Source organism: Anomaloglossus baeobatrachus, chromosome 1, assembly GCF_048569485.1.
Source record: "Anomaloglossus baeobatrachus isolate aAnoBae1 chromosome 1, aAnoBae1.hap1, whole genome shotgun sequence".
In the NCBI taxonomy this organism is placed as follows: domain Eukaryota; kingdom Metazoa; phylum Chordata; class Amphibia; order Anura; family Aromobatidae; genus Anomaloglossus; species Anomaloglossus baeobatrachus.
Window position 1 is genome coordinate 667167904 of NC_134353.1, and position 25562 is coordinate 667193465.

The 25562-nt window shown below is 46.6% G+C and overlaps 2 protein-coding genes across 3 annotated transcripts in view; one reads left to right on the top strand and one right to left on the bottom strand.

Moving 5' to 3' along the window:
• The window catches only part of ALKBH2 (alkB homolog 2, alpha-ketoglutarate dependent dioxygenase), a 40700-nt gene extending 37681 nt beyond the window's left edge, over positions 1 to 3019 (bottom strand). Inside the window, exon 1 of the mRNA XM_075320033.1 lies at positions 2937 to 3019. The gene's annotated coding sequence lies outside the window, so the exon portion shown is untranslated. The remainder of the gene's footprint in view (positions 1 to 2936) is intronic.
• Positions 2700 to 25562, top strand: part of UNG (uracil DNA glycosylase) — a 49653-nt gene continuing 26790 nt past the window's right edge. The window contains exons 1-5 of one of the 2 annotated variants that reach the window (XM_075320030.1): positions 2700 to 2853; positions 3366 to 3578; positions 11330 to 11425; positions 20636 to 20733; positions 23112 to 23200. In XM_075320030.1, the coding sequence (XP_075176145.1) occupies positions 2755 to 2853; positions 3366 to 3578; positions 11330 to 11425; positions 20636 to 20733; positions 23112 to 23200 (595 nt within the window). In that variant the 5' untranslated portion in view covers positions 2700 to 2754. The remainder of the gene's footprint in view (positions 2854 to 3365; positions 3579 to 11329; positions 11426 to 20635; positions 20734 to 23111; positions 23201 to 25562) is intronic. The other variant, XM_075320031.1, reaches the window with a different exon arrangement.

The following is a 25562-nucleotide window of genomic DNA, read 5'->3' on the forward strand; positions in this document are numbered from 1 at the left end:
GATTTTATATTTTGATAGAGCGGGCATTTCTGAACGCGGCGATACCAAATGTGTATATTTATTTATTTTTTAAGCCTTTAATTTTCAATGGGGGGAAAGGGGGGTGATTTGAACTTTTAGGTTTTTTTAAACTTTTTTTTTTTTACTTTTTTTTTTATTTTACTAGTCCCCCTAGGGGGCTATAGCAATCAGCAATCTGATCGCTCTAATCTATCTGCTTATTACAGCTATACAGCTGTAAACAGCAGATACAGTCACTTCCTGTTTCCCTCTGCTCCAGGCTGAGGGAAAACGAAAGTGAAACGTCATAGCTGCAGGCGTCATCACATGACCCTGTGCTACGATGGCAACCACCGAAAGTCACGTGATCACTCACGTGACTTCCGGTGGGGGCGGCGGTAAGTGAAAAGCTTCACCGCGCGTATATACATCTCCCTGCCAGACTTTGGCAGCGAGATGTAAGGGGTTAATGTTACGGGTGGAATGCGATTCCACTCGTAACATGTAGGCACACATGTCAGCTGTTGAAAACAGCTGATATGTGTGCCGATCCATGCCGCCTGCCCATGTCAGGGGGCGGGGCTTAACGGGACACGCTCCATGACGGATATATCCGTCCATGGTCGTGAAGGGGTTAAAGTCACTTCAAATGTGATGTCGTCCCTAAAAAAAAAAAAAAAAAAAAAAAAAAAAAAAAAAGATGAGGTTTCAAAAATTATGCTGATGTAAAGTAGACATGTGGGAAATGTTATTTATTAACTATTTAGAGTGACATAACTCTCTGGTTTAGGCCTTGGCTCCAATTGCGTTTTACACGGACAAGTGTATTCCAATAAAACATCATATTGCACTCGCACCAGAGTAAAATTAGGAGGCAGTGTTCAGTTGCAAATCTTTTCTTATGCCATATCGATATGAGAAAATAATCCTAGCATGCTGCATTTGGCAATGACTCTCCCATCACACCCCCCCATACAAGTCTATGGGAGCATGTGAAACATCACACTGCACTGCTGTCATCCAATATACGCACAGACAGGCAGCGGAGAACAGGGAGAAAGTGCTCGCTCCCTCTTCTCTGCACCTGACCTGTCATCCGATCACAAAATAGGATCACAGTCGCATGACAGTCGGTTCACACTCACAGCAGAGTCTGAGCTGAGGGTCATCAGCATATAGCATTGGAAGCAATACACAAGTCACAAGTGGAGACGAGGTCTCAAGGGCAAAAACAGTGTGTGTGTGTGTGTGTGTGTGTGTGTGTGTGTGTGTGTGTGTGTGCCTCATGCGAGAAAGCTGCGACTGTTACTTCAGCCAACTTAGCATTGTTGCACAACCTTATCTATGAAGTCTGTGGTACAATTCATAGTTTACCCTTGGATATTGAGCATGTTTAGTATCAGCATTTTTGTACTCCTTATCTATTGAGACTTTGGTACAGTTCCTAATCCAGCTTTCGACATTTGTGTTGCCATTTACCAGAATTTATTTAGTGGTTTACCTAGTGGTAAACACCCCTTATGGTATGTTAGGCTGGCCGATCACCAGTTGGTGATTAAATTATCTTTGCAGTAGCATCTAGTACTTGCACACGTGTCGGTTACATTAATAAAAACATACATATATATATCCTATGGTAGGGTAGAGTCGGGTCAGTCGGTGTGGAGCGGGGCATCACTTCATCAGTAGGGTGCTAACCTCCACTGGTAGGTAGATCTGATTAGGGTGTATATTAAAGGGGTGGTTCACCCATATTTTTTATTTTCTAGATCGATATGTTGAGAAACAATGGTGTCTCTCAAATACCTTATGTTGGCAATAGTGCCTGTGAGAGGCGCTATTGCAGACTGCTGTTCCCCACTCCGTGACCCCCGCGCTCCGTGACCTCAGGGATCCGGTAATGTCACGTCAAGTTCCTATTGACCTGACATCCCCGCGGCCGGTCGCAGTCTTCCTGAGTCACTGGGCTGTGGACGGTGTTTCACCGCTCGTCACAGCTCAGCGTGTCTCCTGCTCTGCTGTGAGGAGGGAGCTGATGGGCTGACATGCTGGACTGTGCTGAGCGGTGAAATCCACAGCCCATCACTCACGGAGACTGCGGACGGCCGCGTTGATGTCAGGTTAACAGGAACTTGACGTGACATCACAGGATCCCTGAGGTCATGGAGCCCGGGGTCATGGAGCGGGGAACAGCGGTCTGCAGTAGCGCCTCCCACAGGCACTATTGCCAACATAAGGTATTTGAGAGAAAACATTGTTTCTCAACATAATATCAATCTAGAAAATAAAAAAGATGGGTGACCCACCCTTTTTAAGGCTAATACAGCCCCCCTGCTCTTTGTGTGGTGTTTTTTTTTCATCTTTGGCACTCTATTGTGGTTTTTATTTATATGTATTAAAAGTTATACTTTATACAGGTATTTTTTAGCATACTCCATGACTGAAAGCCGGCGGCTCCAGGAAGAAACCAGCTTATGGTCTGCCAATAAGTGGCATGGGGCACTTCATGAGGTATTGGCTCCTACATCTCTCAGAGCCACAGTGCAATCCATACACTGCCTCAGTGCAGCCTGTGGACTCCATATTATAGGAGAGTGCACACAACGCCTGCACCTGAAAGAAGCTTTACCAGACTGCTCCTCACGCTGCAGCCAGTAACCATGGCAACCCTAGGTCCCGCCTTCTAGAGTTTGGCGCCAAAACCCCGCACTCTGCACCCTTGTGTCTGACAAGCTGAACTCCCGCAGGTTCAACATGATCGGTCAGAAAACCATCCATTCCTTTTTTACGTCCGTCTCCAAGAAGAGGCCTTCCTCAGAAGCGCTTATAGAAGCGAACGGGTGCACGGGAGAGGTGAGTGTGATGCAGGCGTGCTGTGGATGTAGTGAGGCAGCAATGGTGCCGTCTCCACATACTGCACACATTGCGGTCATTACCTGTAATCTAGCGGGGCAGATTCGGACGCTCAGCGCAGATGGAGGGAAGGCTTTGTGTATATTACAGCATTAGAGGGTGCGAATGAATGGAAGTCATTGAGAAAAGTGAAGTCAGCGCCTATAGGCTGGATCTCTGAGTGATGAGTTCAACAGCCAATTAGGGTGCAGATCCAGATCGGTGGGCGGAGTTAGAACGGATTACTTTTTGCCGCGGAAATCCAGCGTGTACTGTAACCGGAAGTGTATAGAACGTGGGAGCCAGGAGTGACGCCTGTGGGAGTGGGGTGTAATAGCACGTGGGAGCCCGATTGGGACTTACTTGGCCTGCTGTGCAATACCATGAGCTTCCTGTGTAACATAAGGGCACGTTTGTGTAATGGCAGGCAGCTGCAGAGTGTGACCAGAGCCTTGTATTATTCCACTCCCCAGACTACTCCTGTGAAGAAGCCCAAACAAGCAGAAGATGGGGATCAGCCCCCCAGTGTTGTCTCCCCTCCTCTAAGCCCAGAACAGCTGGACCGGATCCAGAGGAACAAGTCTGCAGCGCTCCAGAGACTTGCAGCCCGCCATGTTCCTGAAGGGTTTGGTGACAGCTGGCGGCAGGAGCTGCTGGCGGAGTTCACCAAGCCTTACTTTACAAAGGTAAGGTGGGGCGCCCACCTCCACAATACTACATAATAATACTTGCCAACCACCCAGAAATACCACAACAGTCCGTAAAAATAAGGCACAGATGTTCAGCGGGTCCAGCTGTACTTCAAACTGTCAGTTCGGGACCAGACTCGAACATCTGCCCCGATCCTGAATCCCATATGTCTATGGGGACCCAAACATTGTGCTGTAAAATGGTATTAGAGCAGGCGGGTTATCCTTACCAACCTGCCGCGTGGCTGTCACACTGCTTCCGGGTCCACAAATTAACCTTCATATATATTCACTGCTTCCCCCGCCCATCGGCAGTCCCTGCATATGTGATTGGTTGCAGCCAGACCGCGCCCCCATCCTGTGTGACAGCGTCTGTGATTGGTTGGAATTACACACACTTTCTGTGTCCCTATGGCGCTGCACGGCTGTTCGACCCGCAATACACATCCGTTTAATTTGTAAGTGTGCGGTACGTATTTGCACGTACCGGAGACACGTACACACGGAGACCCATGTTAATCAATGGTAGATGGCGCACACACGTAAAATCGCACGGAACATGTGTCCGTGAGGTCAGTACGTGTGTGCGCTTTTCTACACGGACGACATGTCCGTTTTTGGCCGGCAGCACGCAGGCACGGACCCGCTGTAGTCTATGGGTCCGTGCCTGCACGTACCGCACACGGAGTATGTCCGTGTTCAGCACGTTTCGTGCGTGTGCGTTTTTCCCCTAGCGATCTTATTTTTATTTTTTTTAATTAAATTCAGTATACTTACACTTTTTTTCTGCTGTTCTCTGTCATACTTACATTGGCGCTCCGGTTTTTTTCTTCCCCCGGCTCATACCGCTCCCCGATCACCAGCGTGGCGAGGAACAGCTGTGCAGAGAATACGCGGCAACAATTACTTTGAATATGCCGGCCACTCATTAATCAATCTCGTATTCCCTGCTTTCCCCACCCACCGGCGCCTATGATTGGTTGCAGTCAGACACGCCCCCCACGCTGAGTGACAGCTGTCTCACTGCACCCAATCACAGCAGACGGTGGGCGTGTCTATACTGTGCAGTAAAATAAATAAATAATTAAAAAAAACGGCGTGCGGTTCCTTTCACCATTTTAATACCAACCAGATAAAGCCATACGGCTGAAGGCTAATATTCTCAGGATGGGGAGCCCCACGTTATGGGGAGCCCCCCCAGCCTAACAATATCAGTCAGCAGCCGCCCAGAATTGCCGCATACATTATATGCGACAGTTCTGGGACTGTACCCGGCTCTTCCCGATTTGCCCTGGTGCGTTGGCAAATCGGGGTAATAAGGAGTTATTGGCAGCCCATAGCTGCCAATAAGTCCTAGATTAATAATGTCAGGCGTCTCCCCGAGATTCCTTCCATGATTAATCTGTAAATTACAGTAAATAAACACACACGCATGAAAAAATCCTTTATTAGAAATAAAAAACACAAACATATACCCTGGTTCACCACTTTAATAAGCCCGAAAAAGCCCTCCATGTCCGGCGTAATCCACGGACCTCCAGCGTCGCATCCAGCTCTGCTGCATGGAGGTGACCGGAGCAGCAGAAGACACCGCCGCTCCTGTCACCTCCACGCAGCTAATGAAGGCAATAGCGCGATCAGCTGAGCTGTCACTGAGGTTGCTCGCGGCCAACGCTGAATACAGCTGATCGCGCTATTGCCTTCATTAGCTGCGTGGAGCTGACATGAGCGGCGGTGTCTTCTGCAGCTCCGGTCACCTCCATGCAGCACAGCTGGATGCGACGCTGGACCATCCTGGGGTACGCCAGACATGGAGGGCTTTTTCGGGCTTATTAAAGTGGTGAACCAGGGTATATGTTTGTGTTTTTTATTTCTAATAAAGGATTTTTTCATGCGTGTGTGTGTTTATTTACTGTAATTTACAGATTAATCATGGATGGTATCTCGGGGAGACGCCTGACATGATTAATCTAGGACTTATTGGCAGCTATGGGCTGCCAATAACTCCTTATTACCCCGATTTGCCAACGCACCAGGGCAAATCGGGAAGAGCCGGGTACAGTCCCAGAATTGTCGCATATAATGTATGCGGCAATTCTGGGCGGCTGCTGACTGATATTGTTAGGCTGGGGGGCTCCCCATAACGTGGGGCTCCCCATCCTGAGAATACCAGTCTTCAGCCGTATGGCTTTATCTGGCTGGTATTAAAATGGTGGGGGGGACGGACGGATGTACCGCACTCCGTTTTTTTTTTATTTATTTATTTTACTGCACAGTATAGACACGCCCACCAGCTGCTGTGATTGGGTGCAGTGACACAGATGTCACTCAGCGTGGTGGGCGTGTGTGACTGCAACCAATCACAGGCGCCTGTGGGCGGGTAAAGCAGGGAATACGAGATTGATTAATGAGCGGCTGGCTTTTTCAAAATAGTAAAAGCCGCCGTAGTTTTTATAACAGCCGTGCAGCGCCGCGCCGGAGATCGGGAAATGGTAAGTATGAGAGAGGGCTGCTCACTTCAGTCACTCAGGAATTAGCGGTCACCGGTGAATCCTGCACGGGTGACCGCTAATCAGTACGCGGCACACAGACGGAGCCGCGGCATGACAATGAAGTCGAGTGAAGTTCATTCTCATCGCGCAACTCTGTCTGCTGTCAGCTGACATGTATCAACGACATTGTGCATCACACACACACACACACACACACACACACGGAACATTTCACACGGGCAACACACACACACGTCAGTTATTTCACGCACACACACACGGACATTCCACACGCACATACGGCTAGCATATGGGATACACACGCAGCCCACACATACCATAAAAACGGACCTGGAAAACTGACACGAAAAACTGCCCGTTTTACACGAACATGGTTATAACGGATGTGTGCTGGAGGCCTATAGTAGTGTAAAAATAAAAAAAAAAATAGTGTAAGGTCCTCCCATATTGTGATGCCCAGCGCAGATAAAGCATACAGCTGCATACATCCCCCAGCTTAATTTGGCTGTGTATCAAAATAAGAGCTCACAGCTGCCACTAAGCCCTAGATTAGTAATGGCTAAGGTCTATGAGACCCTGCCATTACTATTCCTGAAAGTGTAAAGAAATTAAACAGACACCAAAAAATTATTTGTTTGAAATAAAATACAAAAAGACACCATTTTTCACCCCTTTGTTAACCCCCAAAACACCCACGTCTGATGTAATCCACACAAGATCTGCGGTCGATCAGACCTGCATATCCTGGCAGAAGACCGCAGGGGTTTTTTTTGCCAAGAGATGCAGATTTAGTGCTGAAACTTATACATCATATTTCTGCACCAAATCTGCATCTTCTGGCAAAAAATCACATCAAAACCACATTGCGTTTTGATGCGGTTTTTTTTGCCAGAAGATGCAGTTTGGTGTAATTTCAGCACCAAATTTGCAATTCTTGGCAAACAAAATGCAGGATTGATCGAACTCAGTCTAGCTGAGGTGAATTTACTTGCGGTCACAGGTGGGGTGCCATGGGAACCTCGAGCTGTGACCGCACAAACTCTGTGACACGGCTGTCAGTGTCTGCCTGTGGCTGCAGTGGACGGTCATGTTCTGTTCCCGTGTGCTATAACTTCAGGATGTAACTGAGTCTTGATCATCGTGGGATCTTGTGTGGATTACGTCAGACTTGGGTGTTTTGGGGGTTAATGAAGGGGTGAAAGAGAGGATTTTTTTTTTTTTTTTGTATTTTATTTCAAATAAAAGAATTTTTTTTGTGTGTTGATTTTCACTTGCACGATTAGTACTAGGGGGGTGTCGCAGACCTTACCCATTAGTAATATAGGCTTTAGTGGCAACTGTGAGCTGTTATTAACCCCTTATATTATCCGAATTGGCATTGCAACAGGGCGGTCGGGATGAGACGCGTAAAGTGCCGGAATTGTTGCAATAACCCTAATTGGTCTCCCCATCCTGAGAAAACCAGCCCAGATGTCAGCTTTGTCATGACAGGATTTCAAAATTGGGGATGGGGGGGGGTTGCGGGGACTGCACACTGTTTTTTTTTTTTTTTTTGTTTTTTTTTTAAATAATTTATTTAAAACCAAAAACGCATAGGGTACCTCTTATTTTCATAAACAGTCAAGATAAGCTCACCCCTGGGGACTGCAGCCGTATGCTTTCTGTGCTGGGTATCACAATATGGGGGGACCCTATGCCACTTTTATTTATTTTTACACCACTATAAGGGGTCGCTGACCGTGTGTGTGATTCCAACCAATCACAGATGCAGTGACACAGGGTGGGGGTGCGGACTGACGGCAACAAATCAGCGTCCGGGACAGCCGGTGGAAGCAGTGAATATGTATGAGGGTTAATGAGCGTACCTGTAGCAGTGTGACAGTAAGTATAACGCGCCTTCTTTATTCCTTTTTCTTTTTTTTTTTCCTTTTTTTAATTTCTATCATTATCCGGGTGTCTGAAACTGAACAGCTACACGGATTTCCCTGAGAACTCCATGTTTGGGGTCCGTACACGGACATTGGGTATCCGGCACGGACCCCAGACTTTAGAGTTTGGTTTTGGCCATCACAACTTGTCAAAATCATTTTTTATGGTTTTTCAATGTTGCTATAAAAAATATGGTCTGTCTGATTTTTTTTTTTTTTTTTTTTTTTTTAATTGACAAGCTGTCCAGGAAAAATAAAAGGTTCAGTTGGCTATCCTGATCAATTGGATATTCCAGTATCGATCGTCGGCTAAGAAAGGGAGATCCTATGGATGCGTCTGTGTGATAACTTCTGTAATGGAGTGTTATATCTGATGTAGATTTAGTCCTCATAAAATAATTGTAGGTTGTCGTTTTTTTTTTTTTGTTGTTGTTTTTTTTTTTTTTAATTTTATTGTTTTGTTTGACCTCTGTATTGTGCTGTTACTTCTAGACTTGTATGCATAAATGGACTACGAGGTGTTCCTGATTGCGGTGTGTGCCCTCGGACACTGACCATTTAGGGGTTACTCCCTCACCTAGCAGCACCCACTTGTCAATTCATAATTGTTATGGGGCAATAACAGAGGAACGGCGCATTGCAAACTTAAATTAATAGTGATAAAATCTTATACCGATTTATCTAGACAGGTGACAAAGCCTCTTCAAATTCTATTCCTTTATTATCTTAAAGGGTTGTTCCCATCTAAAACGTCTGTAGTCACTGACTGAAGAATCCCAAATCATGACATTGTGCACATACACACTGTCAAAATCCCCCTATGTTCCCCATGTGGGTGGCCTGTCGTGACCACATTTATCCGATTTCTTCAGACACTGTTTAGGCTCACCTGACTTTCTTAAACGCTCTTTATTGTGAGAAGCGGGATGAGACTGGAGGATGCATGAGCACAGGTATACAAAGTGTGACTGTATGCCTCAGGAACATCGGAGAATGGTGACAGTCTGCTTCAACAATCTCCCAATACACCAGGCATATCCACTACAAACCTTTCTTCTTAGGCCGGACAACCTGTTTAATGGAATAGAAAGGTTAAGATCACACAGGAGGTTGGCTGCTCACTGCCTCCCTGCCATAGATAGTGGCTGTATGACATTAAAATAAAATCATGTCTGTATAAATCATTTGACTTATACTGTTACTAATATATATATACAGTACAGACCAAAAGTTTGGACACACCTTTTCATCTCTAGAACAACTGTTAAGAGGAGACTTTGTGCAGCAGACCTTCATGGTAAAATAGTTGTTAGGAAACCACTGGTAAGGACAGCCAACAAGCAGAAGAGACTTGTTTGGGCTAAAGAACACAAGGAATGGACATGAGACCAGTGGAAATCTGTGCTTTGGTCTGATGAGTCCAAATTTGAGCTCTTTGGATCCAACCACCGTGTCTTGGTAGAAAAGGTGAATGGATGGACTCTACATGCCTGGTTCCCACCGTGAAGCATGGAGGAGGAGGTGTGATGGTGTGGGGTGCTTTGCTGGTGACACTGTTGGGGATTTATTCAAAATTGAAGGCATACAGAAGCAGCATGGATACCACAGCATCTTGCAGCGGCATGCTATTCCATCCGGTTTGTGTTTAGTTGGACCATCATTTATTTTTCAACAGGAAAATGACCCCAAACACGCCTCCAGGCTGTGTAAGGGCTATTTGACTAAGAAGGAGAGTGATGGGGTGCTACGCCAGATGATTTGGTCTGCAGTCACCAGACCTGAAGACAATCAGGCTATGTGCGCACGTTGCATAATTGCGTGCAGTTACGCTGCGATCTGCACCGCAGCGTAACTGCATGCGTCCTGCGTCCCCAGCACAATCTATGGAGATTGTGCAGGAGACGTGCGCACGTGGTGTATTAGAGCGCAGCGCTTCGGCTGCTTCCCGAAGCGCGAGTTCTAAGAAGTGACATGTCACTTCTTTCCTGCGCTTTGCCTGCATCCCCCACCCTGTCTGTGGGAGGGGTTGCAGTTAGAGCGCATGGAATCGGCTTTTTTTTTTTTTTTCATTACGGACTGTTTCTGCAGCGATTTTGAAGCTCACGTGTGCTGTTCAAATCACTGCAGAAATTTCTGCACTGACAGTACGCAACTTGCGCACATAGCCTCAAGATGGTTTGGGGTGAGCTGGACCGCAGAGTGAAGGCAAAAGGGCCAACAAGTGCTAAGCATTTCTGGGAACTCCTTCAAGACCGTTGGAAAACCATTTCCGGTGACTACCTCTTGAAGCTCAAGAGAATTGCCAAGAGTGTGCAAAGCAGAAATCAAAGCAAAAGGTGGCTACTTTGAAGAACCTAGAATATAAGACATATTTTCAGTTGTTTCACACTTTTTTAAGTATTTCATTCCACATGTTTTAATTCATAGTTTTGATGCCTTTAATGTAAATCTACAATTTTCAGTCCTGAAAATAAAGAAAACTCTTTGAATGAGAAGGTGTGTCCAAACTTCTGATCTGTACTAATATATAATAATGTGTAAACACTTTATACAACAGCTTTTATAACTGCTATTGAAGTGCAGCTGATGAGTGTTGATTATTGAGGAGCGAGCACTGCCATGCTCGGTACTCGTAATGAGCAGTTGGATCTCGGACGGGTCAACTCGTGGACCGAGTATAATGGAACTCAAACATTTCTGGCAGATTTCCCTTTAAAAATGCTCTAGTTCCCCATTGATTTCAATTATACTCAAGTGTTTGACTCGCGCCATTCCGAGCATCCAACTGCTTGTAACGAGTACCAAGCACCTGAGCATGGCAGTGCTCGTTCACTACTGTAAAGTTGATGATAGGCTGATCACTTGTGCAGATGGTAGTGTATAGATTCCATGGTGTAAGGTTGATTTCTAGTGAATTGTTAAGAGAATCTATCTGCATGATTTTGCAAAGACATGGTTATAATGTTGCTGTAATACTGATGAAATTGATACCCTTGGTGAAGGTCTGTCTGAATGCAGTGATAGTGCGCAATCGCCGTTGCATTTATTCTCTGTTGGGGCTACTGGACAGTGTAGGGTTCAGCATTCCCATAGGGAATCAATGGAGCTCCAGTCGGACATGTGCACTGTCACTCCATTCTAACGGGTATAAACAGATAGATCCTCATTCTGCTGATAGGTGAGGGTCCAATCACTTGGTCCTGCACCGATCTGTAAGTTATCACCTGTCCTGGACAAATAATTTTAATACAAAAGTACACATCACTCTGTTTTTAAGTTTACCTTTCTTATTTGTTTTCTATTTTAGCTAGCTAGTTTTGTTGCAGAAGAACGGAAGCGATGCACCGTGTACCCTCCACCACATCAGGTGTTTACCTGGACTCAGATGTGTGGCATTAGAGATGTAAGGGTGGTATTATTATTTATTTATTTTAATTATTCCTTCAGCCCCCTGCCAAGGACATTAAGGGAAAAAAAATGCTACTTACTTACTTTTTTTACTGACTTTTGTCAAATACCTGCATTTTTAGTCAGGTTTTTAAAGAATACAAAGAGTCAGTTTGCACTCTGATAATGCTAAAGTATGGAAACCATGAATGTGTGAACATGGACCTGCATTACTGCTAAGGAGAATCTGAGAAAAATTAGATATTTAGCATATATAAATGGCCATTTGTATATCTGCCCAGTTGCCCCTTCACGGCATATCTCGTAACTGGGTCCCTAACGCTATGCTGAAGCCTCTCTCTAGGTTAAAAACCTCCCGTGTATGGGCAAGTAGGAACCTGCTATATAGATTGAGATTACCTGTGGCAACTGGGGGAAGGGTGCACGGTCAGAAGGTATGACCCTCTTGATATAGACAAAAAAGACTCACTGCACTCCTCGACCTGACGTGTGAACAGGCGCATAACTGAACATGACATAAAATACAAAAAGATAGTTTGCACTCTAATAATGCTAAAGTATGGAAACCATGAATATGTGAACATGGACCTGCATTACTGCTAAGGAAAATATAAGAAAATGAGATATTTAGCATATATAAATGGCCATTTAAAGAATGAGCATGTCAATTCTTTGCTGTAGATATGCTGCGTTTTTTCATTGATACAACCCATTTTGTAGAAAAAGAGCAGGAAATCCGCACCAAATCTGCAGCAAAAATGCCACTGAAAAGCTCAGATGACTCAAAGGAGATTTTCTGCCACAAGATCAGGTTTTGGTCAGGAAAAAAAATTACCAAAGAAGCCCTGTGTGAACATAGCCTTACCTATAGTTGGCTTACTTTTAGGGTTCGACCGCACTTTGCTTTTTACTTGCTTTTTTGCTGCTTTTTCAACTGCAGCGTTTAATGCCAAAATGGATGTGTTCTTCTTTTCAAGCAAAGTCTATGGGAATTTGGGTTTCTAGACTGCACTATGCAGTTCAAACTGCAGCCTTTTTGTTACAGAACTTTGGTCAAAAACTCAGCTTTGCATTACAAAACCCAAATTCCCATAGACTTTGCTTGAAAAGCAGAACACATCCATTTTGGCATTAAACGCTGCAGTTGAAAAAGCAGGAAAAAAGCAGGTAAAAAGCAACGTGCGGTCCCACCCTTAGACTACACTTACGCCTAAAAAAGAAACCTATTGTATGCCATTAACAAACTTGGTCACACCCACTCCTCCTAGATGGTTTATAAGATTGTGCAGTGAGGAGCAAAGGGTCGGAAACCATTTATCAATATGGTAGAATTCTTTTAGTTATAAATCTGTCCAAAATAAATGCAAAAACTACTTTAATGGTATACATATTATTTCTTTGTCGCTCCATTGGGAGACCCAGACAATTGGGTGTATAGCTTCTGCCTCCGGAGGCCACACAAAGTATTACACTTTAAAAAGTGTAACCCCTCCCCTCTGCCTATACACCCCCCCCCGTGCATCACGGGCTCCTCAGTTTTTATGCTTTGTGTTGAAGGAGGCACACATTCACTCATGCTCCCATTTAGTCAGCAGCAGCTGCTAATTGTATCGGATGGAAGAAAAGAGGGCCCCTAACAGGGCCCCCGGCATGCTCCCTTCTCACCCCACTAAGTCGGCGGTGTTGTTAAGGTTGAGGTACCCATTGCGGGTACACAGGCTGGAGCCACATGCGGTTTTCCTTCCCCATCCCTTAGGGGCTCTGGGAGAAGTGGGATCCTATCCGGTCATCCAGGCACTGGGACCGGGCTCCCTCCGCAGCCCCTTTTGGGATTCTGACGGACAGGAGACTGAGTATCATCAGGGACAGGGCCCTGCATCTACAGGTACTCTGTGTCCCCTTGGGGACGGTGCATGGAGCACTTTGGCCTCAGACGCTGCAGCGACTGCGGTGTTGGTATGAGACCGGGACTACCGCGCCGACCGCGCCTGCTTGCCGGCCGCGGTTTTAACTTTAGTCCCCGGCTTTTGCGGCCTAGTGCCTTAAACTCCCGCCCCCGGGCCTGCCAGTCAGGGGAAAGGGCGGGACGGTCGGTCTGACGCCGACAGTGAGGGCTGGAGCACACTTGGCTGTCCTCCTCCCCCCTCACTAATCACTCTGGGGCACCAGATTCCCGCACTTTTGCAGTTACGCCCACGGCTCCCTCCTCCCCTGTGAACGCCGACAGCCATGTTTTAAGCACATTCTGCCGGTGGAGGACTTCTGGCTGCAGCTCTGGGAGACCCGAGGCAGGGAATCTGGTGGCCACACACCGCTTGAGCGGTCGGTAAGCCACACCGGTCACCCGGTGCTGGTCCCCCTAGAGTGCCGAACTGTGTGTATATATATATATATATATATATATATATATATATATAATATAATATATATATATATATATATATATATATATATATATATTTGTATACATTTTCTCGGTTCGGCTGTACTGCCTTATATATAGCTTGTGGCTATATATCCCTCAGTGATCATTCTCCTGGGAGACAACAGCATGTCGTTCACAAGGAGCAAGGGTGCCAAGACACAGGGTTATTTTGCAACCTGTACCTCTTGTGCGGCTATGCTACCTGCAGGTTCCACCTACCCTCACTGTGAGCAATGCTCGGGCCCTGTGGCACTCGCTCAGCCGAAGCCTGGGGCACTGGTGGGACCCTCGGCCCAGGTAGAACCGCCGGCTACCCCTGTACAGGTGGCAGGGACAGAGTTTGCAGTTTTAGCTGAGAAACTCTGAGTCACTTTCACAATCCATGGCTCAGTCTATGGACAAATGGTCTGCTAAGATACTAGAAGTCTTGCAGTCCAGACCGGCCCTTACACAGGCCCCGGGCACTGCGGGATCGCCCCCAGGCCCCTCTAGGTCTGCGACGAAGCGTGCTCCTGGAGTGGCCTCTAGTTATTACGTGGAGGACTCCGGCACGGACCGCAGTCCCAGACCGGCTAAGCGGGCTCGCTTAGAATCTTCCCCGACTTCATCACGCTGTTCGGGGTCTCAGCTTGAGGACTCTCTAGAGGATGAGGCGGAGGTCGCAGCCCAGGACTCTGACCCTGACGTTGCTCTCAATCTTGATACACCTGAAGGGGACGCCATAGTAAATGACCTTATAGCGTCCATCAACCAGGTGCTAGATCTTTCTCCACCAACTCCACCTATAGAGGAGTTGGCCTCACAGCAGGAGAAGCACCAGTTTAGGTTTCCCAAACGTACTCTGAGTGCTTTCTTCGATCACTCTAACTTCAGAGATGCTGTCCAGAAGCACAGGGCTTTCCCGGACAAGCGCTTTACTAAACGCCTTAATGACACACGTTACCCCTTCCCCCCCCTGACGTAGTTAAGGGTTGGGCTCAATGTCCCAAGGTGGATCCTCCAGTCTCTAGACTGGCGGCTAGATCCGTAGTAGCAGTGGCTGACGGTTCATCGCTCAAGGATGCCACGGACAGGCAGATAGAGCTCCTAATGAAATCCATCTATGAAGCCATAGGCGCGTCCTTTGCCCCAGCCTTTGCAGCAGTGTGGGCACTCCAGGCTATCTCAGCTTATCTGTCTGAGATTAATGCGGTCACCCGTACCTCTGCTCCGCAAGTAGCGTCTTTGACTTCTCAGGCGTCGGTATTTTCATCCTACGCCATGAATGCTGTCCTGGACTCGGCTAGCCGTACAGCGGTAGCATCCGCCAATTCGGTGGCAGTCCGCAGGGCCATGTGGCTACGCGAATGGAAGGCAGACTCTGCTTCCAAGAAGTTCTTGACCGGTTTGCCTTTTTCTGGCGACCGATTGTTTGGCGAGCAATTGGATGAGATTATTAAGCAATCCAAGGGTAAGGACTCGTCCTTACCCCAGCCCAAACCAAAGAGACCTCAGCAACGAAAAATTCAAGCGAGGTTTCGGTCCTTTCGGCCCTCAGCCAGATCCCAATCCTCCTCGACCAACAGGCCACAGAAGAGCCAGAGAAACTCTTCTGCATGGCGGTCTAAGTCACGTCCTCCAAAGACCATCGGAGGCACCGTCTCCAAGGCGGCCTCATGACTTTCGGCCTCCCCAAACCGCATCCTCGGTCGGTGGCAGGCTCTCCCGCTTTTGCGACGCCTGGTGGCCACATGTCCAAGACCGATGGGTGAGAGACATTGTCTCACGGTTACAGGATAGAGTTCAGCTCTCGTCCTCCGACTCGTTTTTTCAGAACATCTCCGCCCCCCGAGCGAACCGTTGCACTTTTTCAGGCGGACACTCTGAAGACAGAAGGAGTTGTGATCCCCGTTCCCCTTCAGGAACGTGGTCGCGGTTTTTACTCCAACCTGTTCGTGGTGCCAAAAAAGGACTGTTCATTCCGTCCCGTTTTGGACCTCAAATTGCTCAACAGACATGTGAGAACCAGGCGGTTTCTCATGGAATCCCTCCGCTCTGTCATCGCTTCGATGTCCCAAGGAGACTTCCTAGCATCAATCGACATCAGGTATGCCTATCTCCATGTGCCGATCGCTCCAGAGCATCAACGTTTCCTGCGTTTCGCCATTGGGGACGAACACCTTCAGTTTGTGGCACTGCCTTTCGGCCTGGCGACAGCCCCACGGGTCTTCACCAAGGTCATGGCATCCGTTGTGGCAGTCCTACACTCTCAGGGCCACTCGGTGATCCCGTACTTAGACGATCTTCTAGTCAAGGCACCCTCCCGGGTGGCATGTCAACACAGTCTGACCGTTGCTCTGGAGACTCTCCAGAGGTTCGGGTGGATCATCAATTTCCCAAAGTCAAAATTGACTCCGACCCAATCACTGACTTACCTCGGGATGGAGTTTCATACTCTCTCAGCGATAGTCAAGCTACCGCTGGACAAACAGCGTTCGCTGCAAACAGGGGTGCAATCTCTCCTTCGGGCCCAGTCACACCCCTTGAGGCGCCTCATGCACTTCCTGGGGAAGATGGTGGCAGCAATGGAGGCAGTTCCCTTTGCACAGTTTCATCTGCGTCCACTCCAATGGGACATTCTCCGCAAATGGGACAAGAGGTCGACGTCCTTAGACAGGAACGTCTCTCTTTCTCTGGCAGCCAAGACCTCTCTTCAGTGGTGGCTTCTTCCCACTTCTCTGTCGAAGGGAAAATCTTTCCTGCCCCCATCCTGGGCGGTGGTCACGACGGACGCGAGTCTGTCAGGGTGGGGAGCGGTTTTTCTCCACCACAAGGCTCAGGGAACCTGGACTCCGACAGTCCTCCCTTCAGATCAATGTTCTGGAGATGATAAGGGCAGTGTATCTAGCCCTAAAGGCGTTCCATCGGTGGCTGGAGGGCAGGCAGATCCGCATACAGTCGGACAACGCCACGGCGGTCGCGTACATCAACCACCAGGGCGGCACTCGCAGTCGTCAAGCCTTCCAAGAAGTTCGGCGGATTCTGCTGTGGGCGGAGGCCACAGCCTCCACCATCTCCGCGGTTCACATCCCGGGCGTAGAAAACTGGGAAGCAGACTTTCTCAGTCGCCAGGGCATGGACGCAGGGGAATGGTCTCTTCACCCGGACGTGTTTCAAGAGATCTGTTGCCGCTGGGGAACGCCGGACGTCGATCTCATGGCGTCTCGGCACAACAACAAAGTCCTGGCATTCATGGCACGGTCTCAGGATCACAGAGCTCTGGCGGCGGACGCCTTAGTTCAGGATTGGTCGCAGTTTCGACTGCCTTATGTATTCCCTCCTCTGGCAATGCTGCCCAGAGTGTTGCGCAAGATCAGGTCCGACTGCCACCGCGCCATCCTCGTCGCTCCAGACTGGCCGAGGAGGTCGTGGTACCCGGACCTGTGGCACCTCACGGTGGGTCAACCGTGGGCGCTCCCAGACCGACCAGACTTGCTGTCTCAAGGGCCATTTTTCCATCTGAATTCTGCGGCCCTCAACCTGACTGTGTGGCCATTGAGTCCTGGCTCCTAGCGTCCGCAGGGTTATCTCAAGAGGTCATTGCCACTATGAGACAGGCCAGGAAACCAACGTCAGCCAAGATCTATCACAGGGCTTGGAGGATCTTCTTAGCCTGGTGCTCTGATAAGGGGTTTACCCCCTGGCCGTTTGCCTTACCCACGTTTCTTTCCTTCCTTCAATCCGGAATGGACAAGGGTTTGTCTCTCGGCTCTCTCAAGGGACAAGTATCGGCGCTTTCCGTGTTTTTTCAAAAGCGTCTAGCCAGGCTTCCGCAGGTCCGCACGTTCCTGCAGGGAGTTTGCCACATAGTCCCACCTTACAAGCGGCCGCTGGAACCCTGGGATCTCAACAGGGTTCTACGGGCTCTTCAGAAACCACCTTTTGAGCCGCTGCGGGATGTCTCTCTGTCACGTCTTTCGCAGAAGGTGGCATTTCTAGTGGCAGTTACATCACTCCGAAGAGTGTCAGAGCTTGCAGCGCTGTCATGCAAAGCCCCCTTTCTGGTATTTCACAAGGATAAGGTGGTTCTGCATCCGGTCCCGGACTTTCTCCCTAAGGTGGTGTCCCCTTTTCATCTCAATCAGGATATCTCCTTACCTTCATTTTGCCCTCATCCAATTCACCAATGTGAAAAGGATTTGCATTTGTTAGATCTAGTGAGAGCACTCCGGATCTACGTGTCTCGCACGGCGCCACTGCGCCGTTCTGATGCACTCTTTGTCCTTGTCGCTGGCCAGCGTAAGGGGTCGCAGGCTTCCAAGTCAACCTTGGCTCGGTGGATCAAGGAACCGATTTTTGAAGCCTACCGTTCTTCTGGGCTTCCGATTCCTTCAGGGCTGAAAGCCCATTCTACCAGAGCCGTGGGTGCGTCCTGGGCATTGCGGCACCGGGCGACGGCTCAGCAGGTGTGTCAGGCAGCTACCTGGTCTAGTCTGCACACTTTCACGAAACACTATCAGGTGCATACCTATGCTTCGGCGGATGCCAGTCTAGGTAGGCGAGTCCTTCAGGCGGCGGTTGCCCACCTGTAAGAGGAGGGCCGTTGTCGGCTCTTTTTATCGGGGTATTCTTTTACCCACCCAGGGACTGCTTTTGGACGTCCCAATTGTCTGGGTCTCCCAATGGAGCGACAAAGAAGGGAATTTTGTTTACTTACCGTAAATTCCTTTTCTTCTAGCTCCTATTGGGAGACCCAGCACCCGCGCCTGTTCCCTTCGGGCTGTTTGTTCTTTTGTGTACACATGTTGTTCATGTTGAATTGTTCTTTTGGTTCATGGTTTTCAGTTCTCCGAACATCCTTCGGATTGAATTTACCTTAGACCAATTTATAAGTTTCCTCCTTCCTGCTTTTGCACCAAAACTGAGGAGCCCGTGATGCACGGGGGGGTGTATAGGCAGAGGGGAGGGGTTACACTTTTGAGTGTAATACTTTGTGTGGCCTCCGGAGGCAGAAGCTATACACCCAATTGTCTTGGTCTCCCAATAGGAGCTAGAAGAAAAGGAATTTACGGTAAGTAAACAAAATTCCCTTCTTTTTTATTTATTTTTTTTTTTTAATGATGGGCCAGTACAAGTTAACAGATGACACTTTCTGGTCATTGAGGCCCAAACATTATCCATTATTAAGACCACACATGGAACTTATCTGCTTTTAGGTTTTCTGCAATTGATGTTCCACAGCAGCAAAATTTGCACCAGATCATGTTTTCATTGCTGGCATACTGCAGATTTATTTGTTTCAAATATTGCATCTCAGACCATTTTTATATAAAAGGGTTGTAAATGGGGCACTCGCCACTTTGCATAAAATATTTATTATTGCCTTTACTTCTAAGATAACCGGAATAGTTGAGACAAACTTGGCTAGTGGCTGTTTCAGATGAAGAGCATGGCGCAGAGGAAGCTTGATCTTCACGTGAAACGTCTCTTAGCCAAGTTTGTCTCAGCTAATCCAGTTATCCTAGAGGAAACGGAATAATTTTATAGCTCTAACATATTCTGCAGAACTTTACTTTTCAGAGGGGACTTGCACAGACAGTAAAGACATAAAAGTAAACACGTTCAACAGATATCAAGGGGAGTGAGGGCCCTGCTCGCAAGCTTACAATCTATGCGTAAGTTTTATTCTCAAAGTGGTGAGTGCTCCATTTACTACTTTCCTATATTTAAGCTGACTTCCTCTATAGTGAGCACCCCCTGAGCTATATCACTGCTATCCAGTGTAAAAATGTTGTATATAGCCACCAACAAACCGAAAAAATCCAGCGGAACCAGCATGTAAGGATGAAAATCATTCATAAAGACATTCATAATGTCGAAAGGCATCGGATAATCTACCTTCTGCTTCATATCTGTCGGTGCAAGTACCTGTGCGGATTTTTATTCTCATTTTTAGTCATCCTTACCTGCTGGTTCCGCTGGATTTCTTCTGTTTGTTGATCCTATGCAGCCCTGGCCGGCAGGGCATGTTCCGTGCGGAGATTGTGACTGATTCCTGGATTTCACTACATGGGAAGATGGATACTCTTCCTTTTTTTTTTCCTTCCTTGTATATAGCCACCGCCTCAATGTATGCAGTGGCAGATTCCTATTTTCTTGTGTTGCGGCTAATTCAGTCTGCAAAGCTTTACTGCATCATGTGGATGACATTTTATAAAGTCTTATCAACAATGCTGGCATATTAATAATTTTGTATTTTACTAACTTATAGTGCCATCATATTCCACAGCATTTTATAGGCACTGTCATCACTGTCCCCATTGGGGCTCACAATCTAAGGTCCCTATCAGTATGTTTTTTGAGTGTGGGAGGAAACCTTAGTACCCAGAGAAAAACTACACAAATATTGGGAGAACATACAAATTAATTGCAGTTATTATTTGTGGTGGGATCTGAATTCAGGACCTAGTGCTGCAAAGCAACAGTGCTAACCACTGAGCCACAGCTATGCAACAGTCCTACCTGGGATAAGTGCTGAATAATTGAACCCGGGGGATATTCCATTAGTGTTGTTATCCCAACTGTACAACCTCTGTTAGGAAAAAAAGCTTTGCCATGACTGACTGTGAAAGGATCAGCTCAATTAGGACTTCCATGTAGCCTTTTTTTTTTTTTCTTTGTTATATATGTTATACAACCCATTCATGCACACGTAGAGGGTCTAAATTTTTGTTTTAAGGAAAGTATTTCAGTTTGTCCGCCCTCTGCTCCTTGGAAACTAACTTTGATTTTTATTTTTAGATAAAGGTGGTTATTTTGGGACAGGATCCTTACCATGGTCCAAATCAAGCTCATGGGTTGTGCTTTAGTGTTCAAAAACCTGTATCCCCACCACCCAGGTAAGGAGGCGTTCTAATTTCCACCAATTTAATAAAGCATTTTGTATTAACCACTTCTGCCGTACATGTACGGCGCTACAATCGTGCCGGCTCACAAGCAGAGGTGGAAAATCATCAGTGGGTAACAACTGTCACCCTGCAGTAATGTCTATGATCAGTGCTAGACCAATCACGAACATTTAACCCTCAGATGCTGCTGTCAATAGCAACAGCGCCTTGATCAACTTACCAAAGGGATGGAGCTCCCTCTCTGCTCCGATCAGCACTATGCGATTTACGATCGCGTTGTCTATTTCCTCATGGTGACCCCCGGGTGAATAATGGCCGTGGGATTACCCAGGTATGGAGGCCTGTGACCTGACACGCCTGCTGCCTGTGTGCCAGCCACTGATCTAATGCCCTGCATTGTAAAAGCTTTGCAAAGCATAAAATTAGAGATCAAACCAGGAAGAATGGATGTCCCATCCCGCGACTAGGTAAAACAAAACAAAAAGAAGTTTCTAAGGCCGGTTTTAGGCTATGTGCCCACGCTGCGGATTTTGCGCGGATTTTCCGAAAATCTGCAGCAGCGGCACTTCCAAGCCATTTCAATGGCATTTTGGAAATGCTGTGTCCATGCTGCGGATTTTTCCGCGGCGGATTTGCCGCGGATTTTGATCCGGAAAAATCTGCAGCATGTCAATTATTGTTGCGGATTTTGGGTATAGAATGGGGGGGGGGGGGGAAATCCGTGGCAAATCCGCGGCAAAAATAAGGTGCGGATTTGCCGCGAAAGTCGCGGATTTTCATGCAGAAAAATCCGCAGGTACATTCTACCGTGGACACATAGCCTAAGACGTCCGTGTTTAAACAAGTGCAAGCCACACGTACCGGTATGGTCATCCGTGTGACATCCGTGTTTGCATCCATGTGACCACTATCAATAAAAACTGAATGATACGGAAATTAATGTTTTTTTTGTTTTAACGTTTAAAAAAATGGTCAAAGTCTGTAAAATTTTAGATAGCTATAGAAAGAACAGATAAAATGGATGGATAGAACAGATAAGATAGATCTAAAAGAAAATAAGAAAGAACAGATTAGCTCAATACATATGGAGGTAACTAGCTTGGCCAGCTGTCTTGCAGCATTTGTATTTTTTAAATTAAAAAAAAAAACCAAATGTGGGGTCCCCCCAATTTTCATATCCAGCACAGGAACAGCAGCAGCGGGCTGCAACCCTCAGCTCCCTGCTGTACCTTGGCTGGTTATTAAAAATAGAAGGAATCCCACGCTCTTTTTTTTTTTTTTTTTTGTATTTAAAAATGACATGGGGGTCCCCTCCATAATACTAAAACCAGCCAAGGTACCAGCAGACAACTGGGAGCTGGTATTAGGGTGGGAAGGGCCATGGTTATTTGGCCTTTTCGAGCCTAACAATAGCAACCCACAGCCGCCCCAGAAGTGGCGAATCCATTAGATGCGCCATCCAATATGGTGCTGGACTTGGCTCTTACCATTTCCCTGGTGCGGTGGCAAACAGGGTAATATTTGCGGGGTTGATGCCAGCTGGGTTTTGTTTACTCAGCCCAATGTTGTATAATTCTGTGAATCACATAGGGCATTAAAAATGCTCACTAATCCCCTGGATGAATTCCGCAAGAGGTGTACTTTGCAAAATGGGGTCAATTGTGAGGTTTCTGCGGTTTTGGCATGTCGGGGGCTCTTCAAATATGACGTGGTGTCTGCAATCTATTCCAGGCAAAATGGCCCTTCTTTCCTTTCTGAGCCCTGTTGTGCGCCCAAATAGTAGCTTTCAACCACATATGGAGTATTGTCAAAGGCGGGAGAAATTGCAGAACAAATTGTATGGTGCATTTTCTCCTGTTGCCCTTGTGAAAATAAGTTTGGGGCTAAAGTAAAATTTTTATTGAAAGTTTTTTTTTTTTTTTTTGTTCTTTTGTTTTATGGCTCAACGTTATATAATTCTGTGACTCAAATTGAGGTTCAAGAGACACTGAACAGCGTTCCATTTCAAAAGTCAAATGGTGCCCCTTCCCTTCCGAGCAATGGGAAATTGCACCAAAAATTGTATGGTGCATTTTCTTTTGTTGCCCTTTTTTTCTTTTCCGCATTGCTCCTGAAAATGAAAAATATAGGGCTAAAGCAATATTTTTGTGGTTCGGGAGGGGGGGGGGTAATTTGTGTGAAGGGTTAATAAACTTCCTGGATGTGGTTTTCAGCAATTTGAGGGGTGTAGTATAAAAAAAAAAACCAAAACTGTAAGATTATCAGTTGGATAGAATATTTTTTTTTTTTTTTCCTGCTTCAGTTAACTAGTCGGTGTAATTTACTGAAAATGTACTTTTTTTTTTTTTTTTTTTTTTTTTTTTTTTAAGCTTAGAAAATATGTACAAAGAGCTGCTGACAGATATCGAGGGCTTTACGCACCCAGGACATGGAGATCTAACAGGGTGGGCTAAGCAAGGTAAATGTTAAGCAACTAGTACTACTGTATTTACTACTATCCTAGGGCTACGTTTCAGGCTAGGTTCACATTTCTGTTGTTTTGCATCAGTCACATGCGTTGCTTGACGCTTGTAACTGATGCGTTGCACAACGGATGACAAGAATAGAATTCATTGTCGGATTCCGTTGTAAAACGTGAGAGCGCGATCAGCTGATCGCTCTCATTAGCCGGCCAGCGGGCGATCAGCTGATCGTTCGGTTGCCGAGAGAGCATGCGCAGCGGAATCAAAAGGATTCCGCTGCTCAAAAAAACGCTGCATGCTGCGTTCCCGCCGCCCGACGGTCAGTCGTTCCATGACTGATCAGTCGGGCGGAGGATGCAACGCAGAGTCATCAGTCACAATCCGCCGCTCATACAAGTATATGGGAACAACTGAATCCGCCAAACGGATTCTGTTTACCAGAGCCGCGGATTGTGACTGATACAAATTGACGGAAATGTAAACCTAGCCTAACACAACCATATTTTTAGTCCTATTGCTAGGAATAACTGCCATTACACAGATCATATGTTGGCATGAATAAAATTGTAACAGTTTTTTGTGTTTTGTATAATTGAGATCTGCCAATTCAACTCTTAAAGGGAAAGTATCGTCAAAAAAAAAAATTCCAATAACTGAAAAAATGTAAAGTAGTAATGTTTTAATGTTTTGTTTAAATATTATTATTTGTTTTTAATTGAGCAAAATCTAAAAAAAAAATTAGAAAGTTTGATATTTTCCACTGTTAAACACTAGGGGGAGCAGCTGCTGAAATCCTACAGAAATCAGACTGTATAAAAAGCTCATATTACAGCCTGCCGTAAAGTGGGCGGAGTCTGCTCTCCTGTGTGTGATGGCACGCCTCCCTCTCCTAATCTGAGTGTATACAACAGATAACAGAGAATGACATGTAAGGACACAATGCACAGCCATTTTCCTGGTGACCAGAAATGTGTAAAGTGTCACCAAGGACAGCAGGAGTATCACACAGGATAGGATTAGATACACAGCCCTGCAGACAGTATCACACAGGATAGGATTAGATACACAGCTCAGCAGACAGTATCCCACAGGATAGGATTAGATACACAGCTCAGCAGAAAGTATCCCACAGGATAGGATTAGATACACAGCTCAGCAGACAGTATCCCACAGGATAGGATTAGATACACAGCTCAGCAGACAGGATCCCACAGGATAGGATTAGATACACAGCTCAGCAGACAGTATCACACAGGATAGGATTAGATACACAGCTCAGCAGACAGGATCCCACAGGATAGGATTAGATACACAGCTCAGACAGAATCACACAGGAGAGGATTAGATACACAGCTCAGCAGACAGTATCCCACAGGATAGGATTAGATACACAGCTCAGCAGACAGTATCCCACAGGAGAGGATTAGATACACAGCTCAGCAGACAGTATCCCACAGGAGAGGATTAGATACACAGCTCAGCAGACAGTATCCCACAGGATAGGATTAGATACACGGCTCAGCAGACAGGATAGGATTAGATACACGGCTCAGCAGACAGCTTTTTCTCTGCTTTTCACTTGTCCCTACTGACAGTCTTGGAAAAAAGACAAATTCTGTCGAAACGTTGATAACATTATTACTGATGGACATAAAAAGAAAAAATTGTAGCAATAATCAAAAGAATAAAAATTAATACAGAGCAAAAAACATCTGGATTCTACTTTTTCTTGTTGTCCCGTTTTGAGTGCCGGACTTATTTTTCTTGTATATATTAAAATAAATACAGTCGTAGCAAATAAATGTTTTGTTGGTTGAAAAATAAAAAGGCATCAATCCGATTGTAAAACAATTTCTTTTTTATTTACAACTGTTGTACACAGAAAAGAAAACATTTTTATTTTTTGCCAAAACGAGAAATGTGTTCTTGAGCAGGAGCACAGAGAATGTCAGGGGAGGTGAGCGCTGATCTGACAGGAGCTCACAGACAGACACAGAGGAAGGAGCAGGTCCACAGCAGCACAGAGGATGTCAGGGGAGATGAGCGCTGATCTGACAGGAGCTCACAGACAGACACAGAGGAAGGAGCAGGTCCACAGCAGCACAGAGGATGTCAGGGGAGATGAGCGCTAATCTGACAGGAGCTCACAGACAGACACAGAGGAAGGAGCAGGTCCACAGCAGCACAGAGGATGTTAGGAGAGGAGAGCACAGATTCTGACAGGAGGCTCACAGACAAACACAGAGGAAGGAGCAGGTCCACAGCAGCACAGAGGATGTCAGGAGAGATGAGCACAGATTCTGACAGGAGCTCACGGAGACACAGAGGAAGGAGCAGGTCCACAGCAGCACAGAGGAA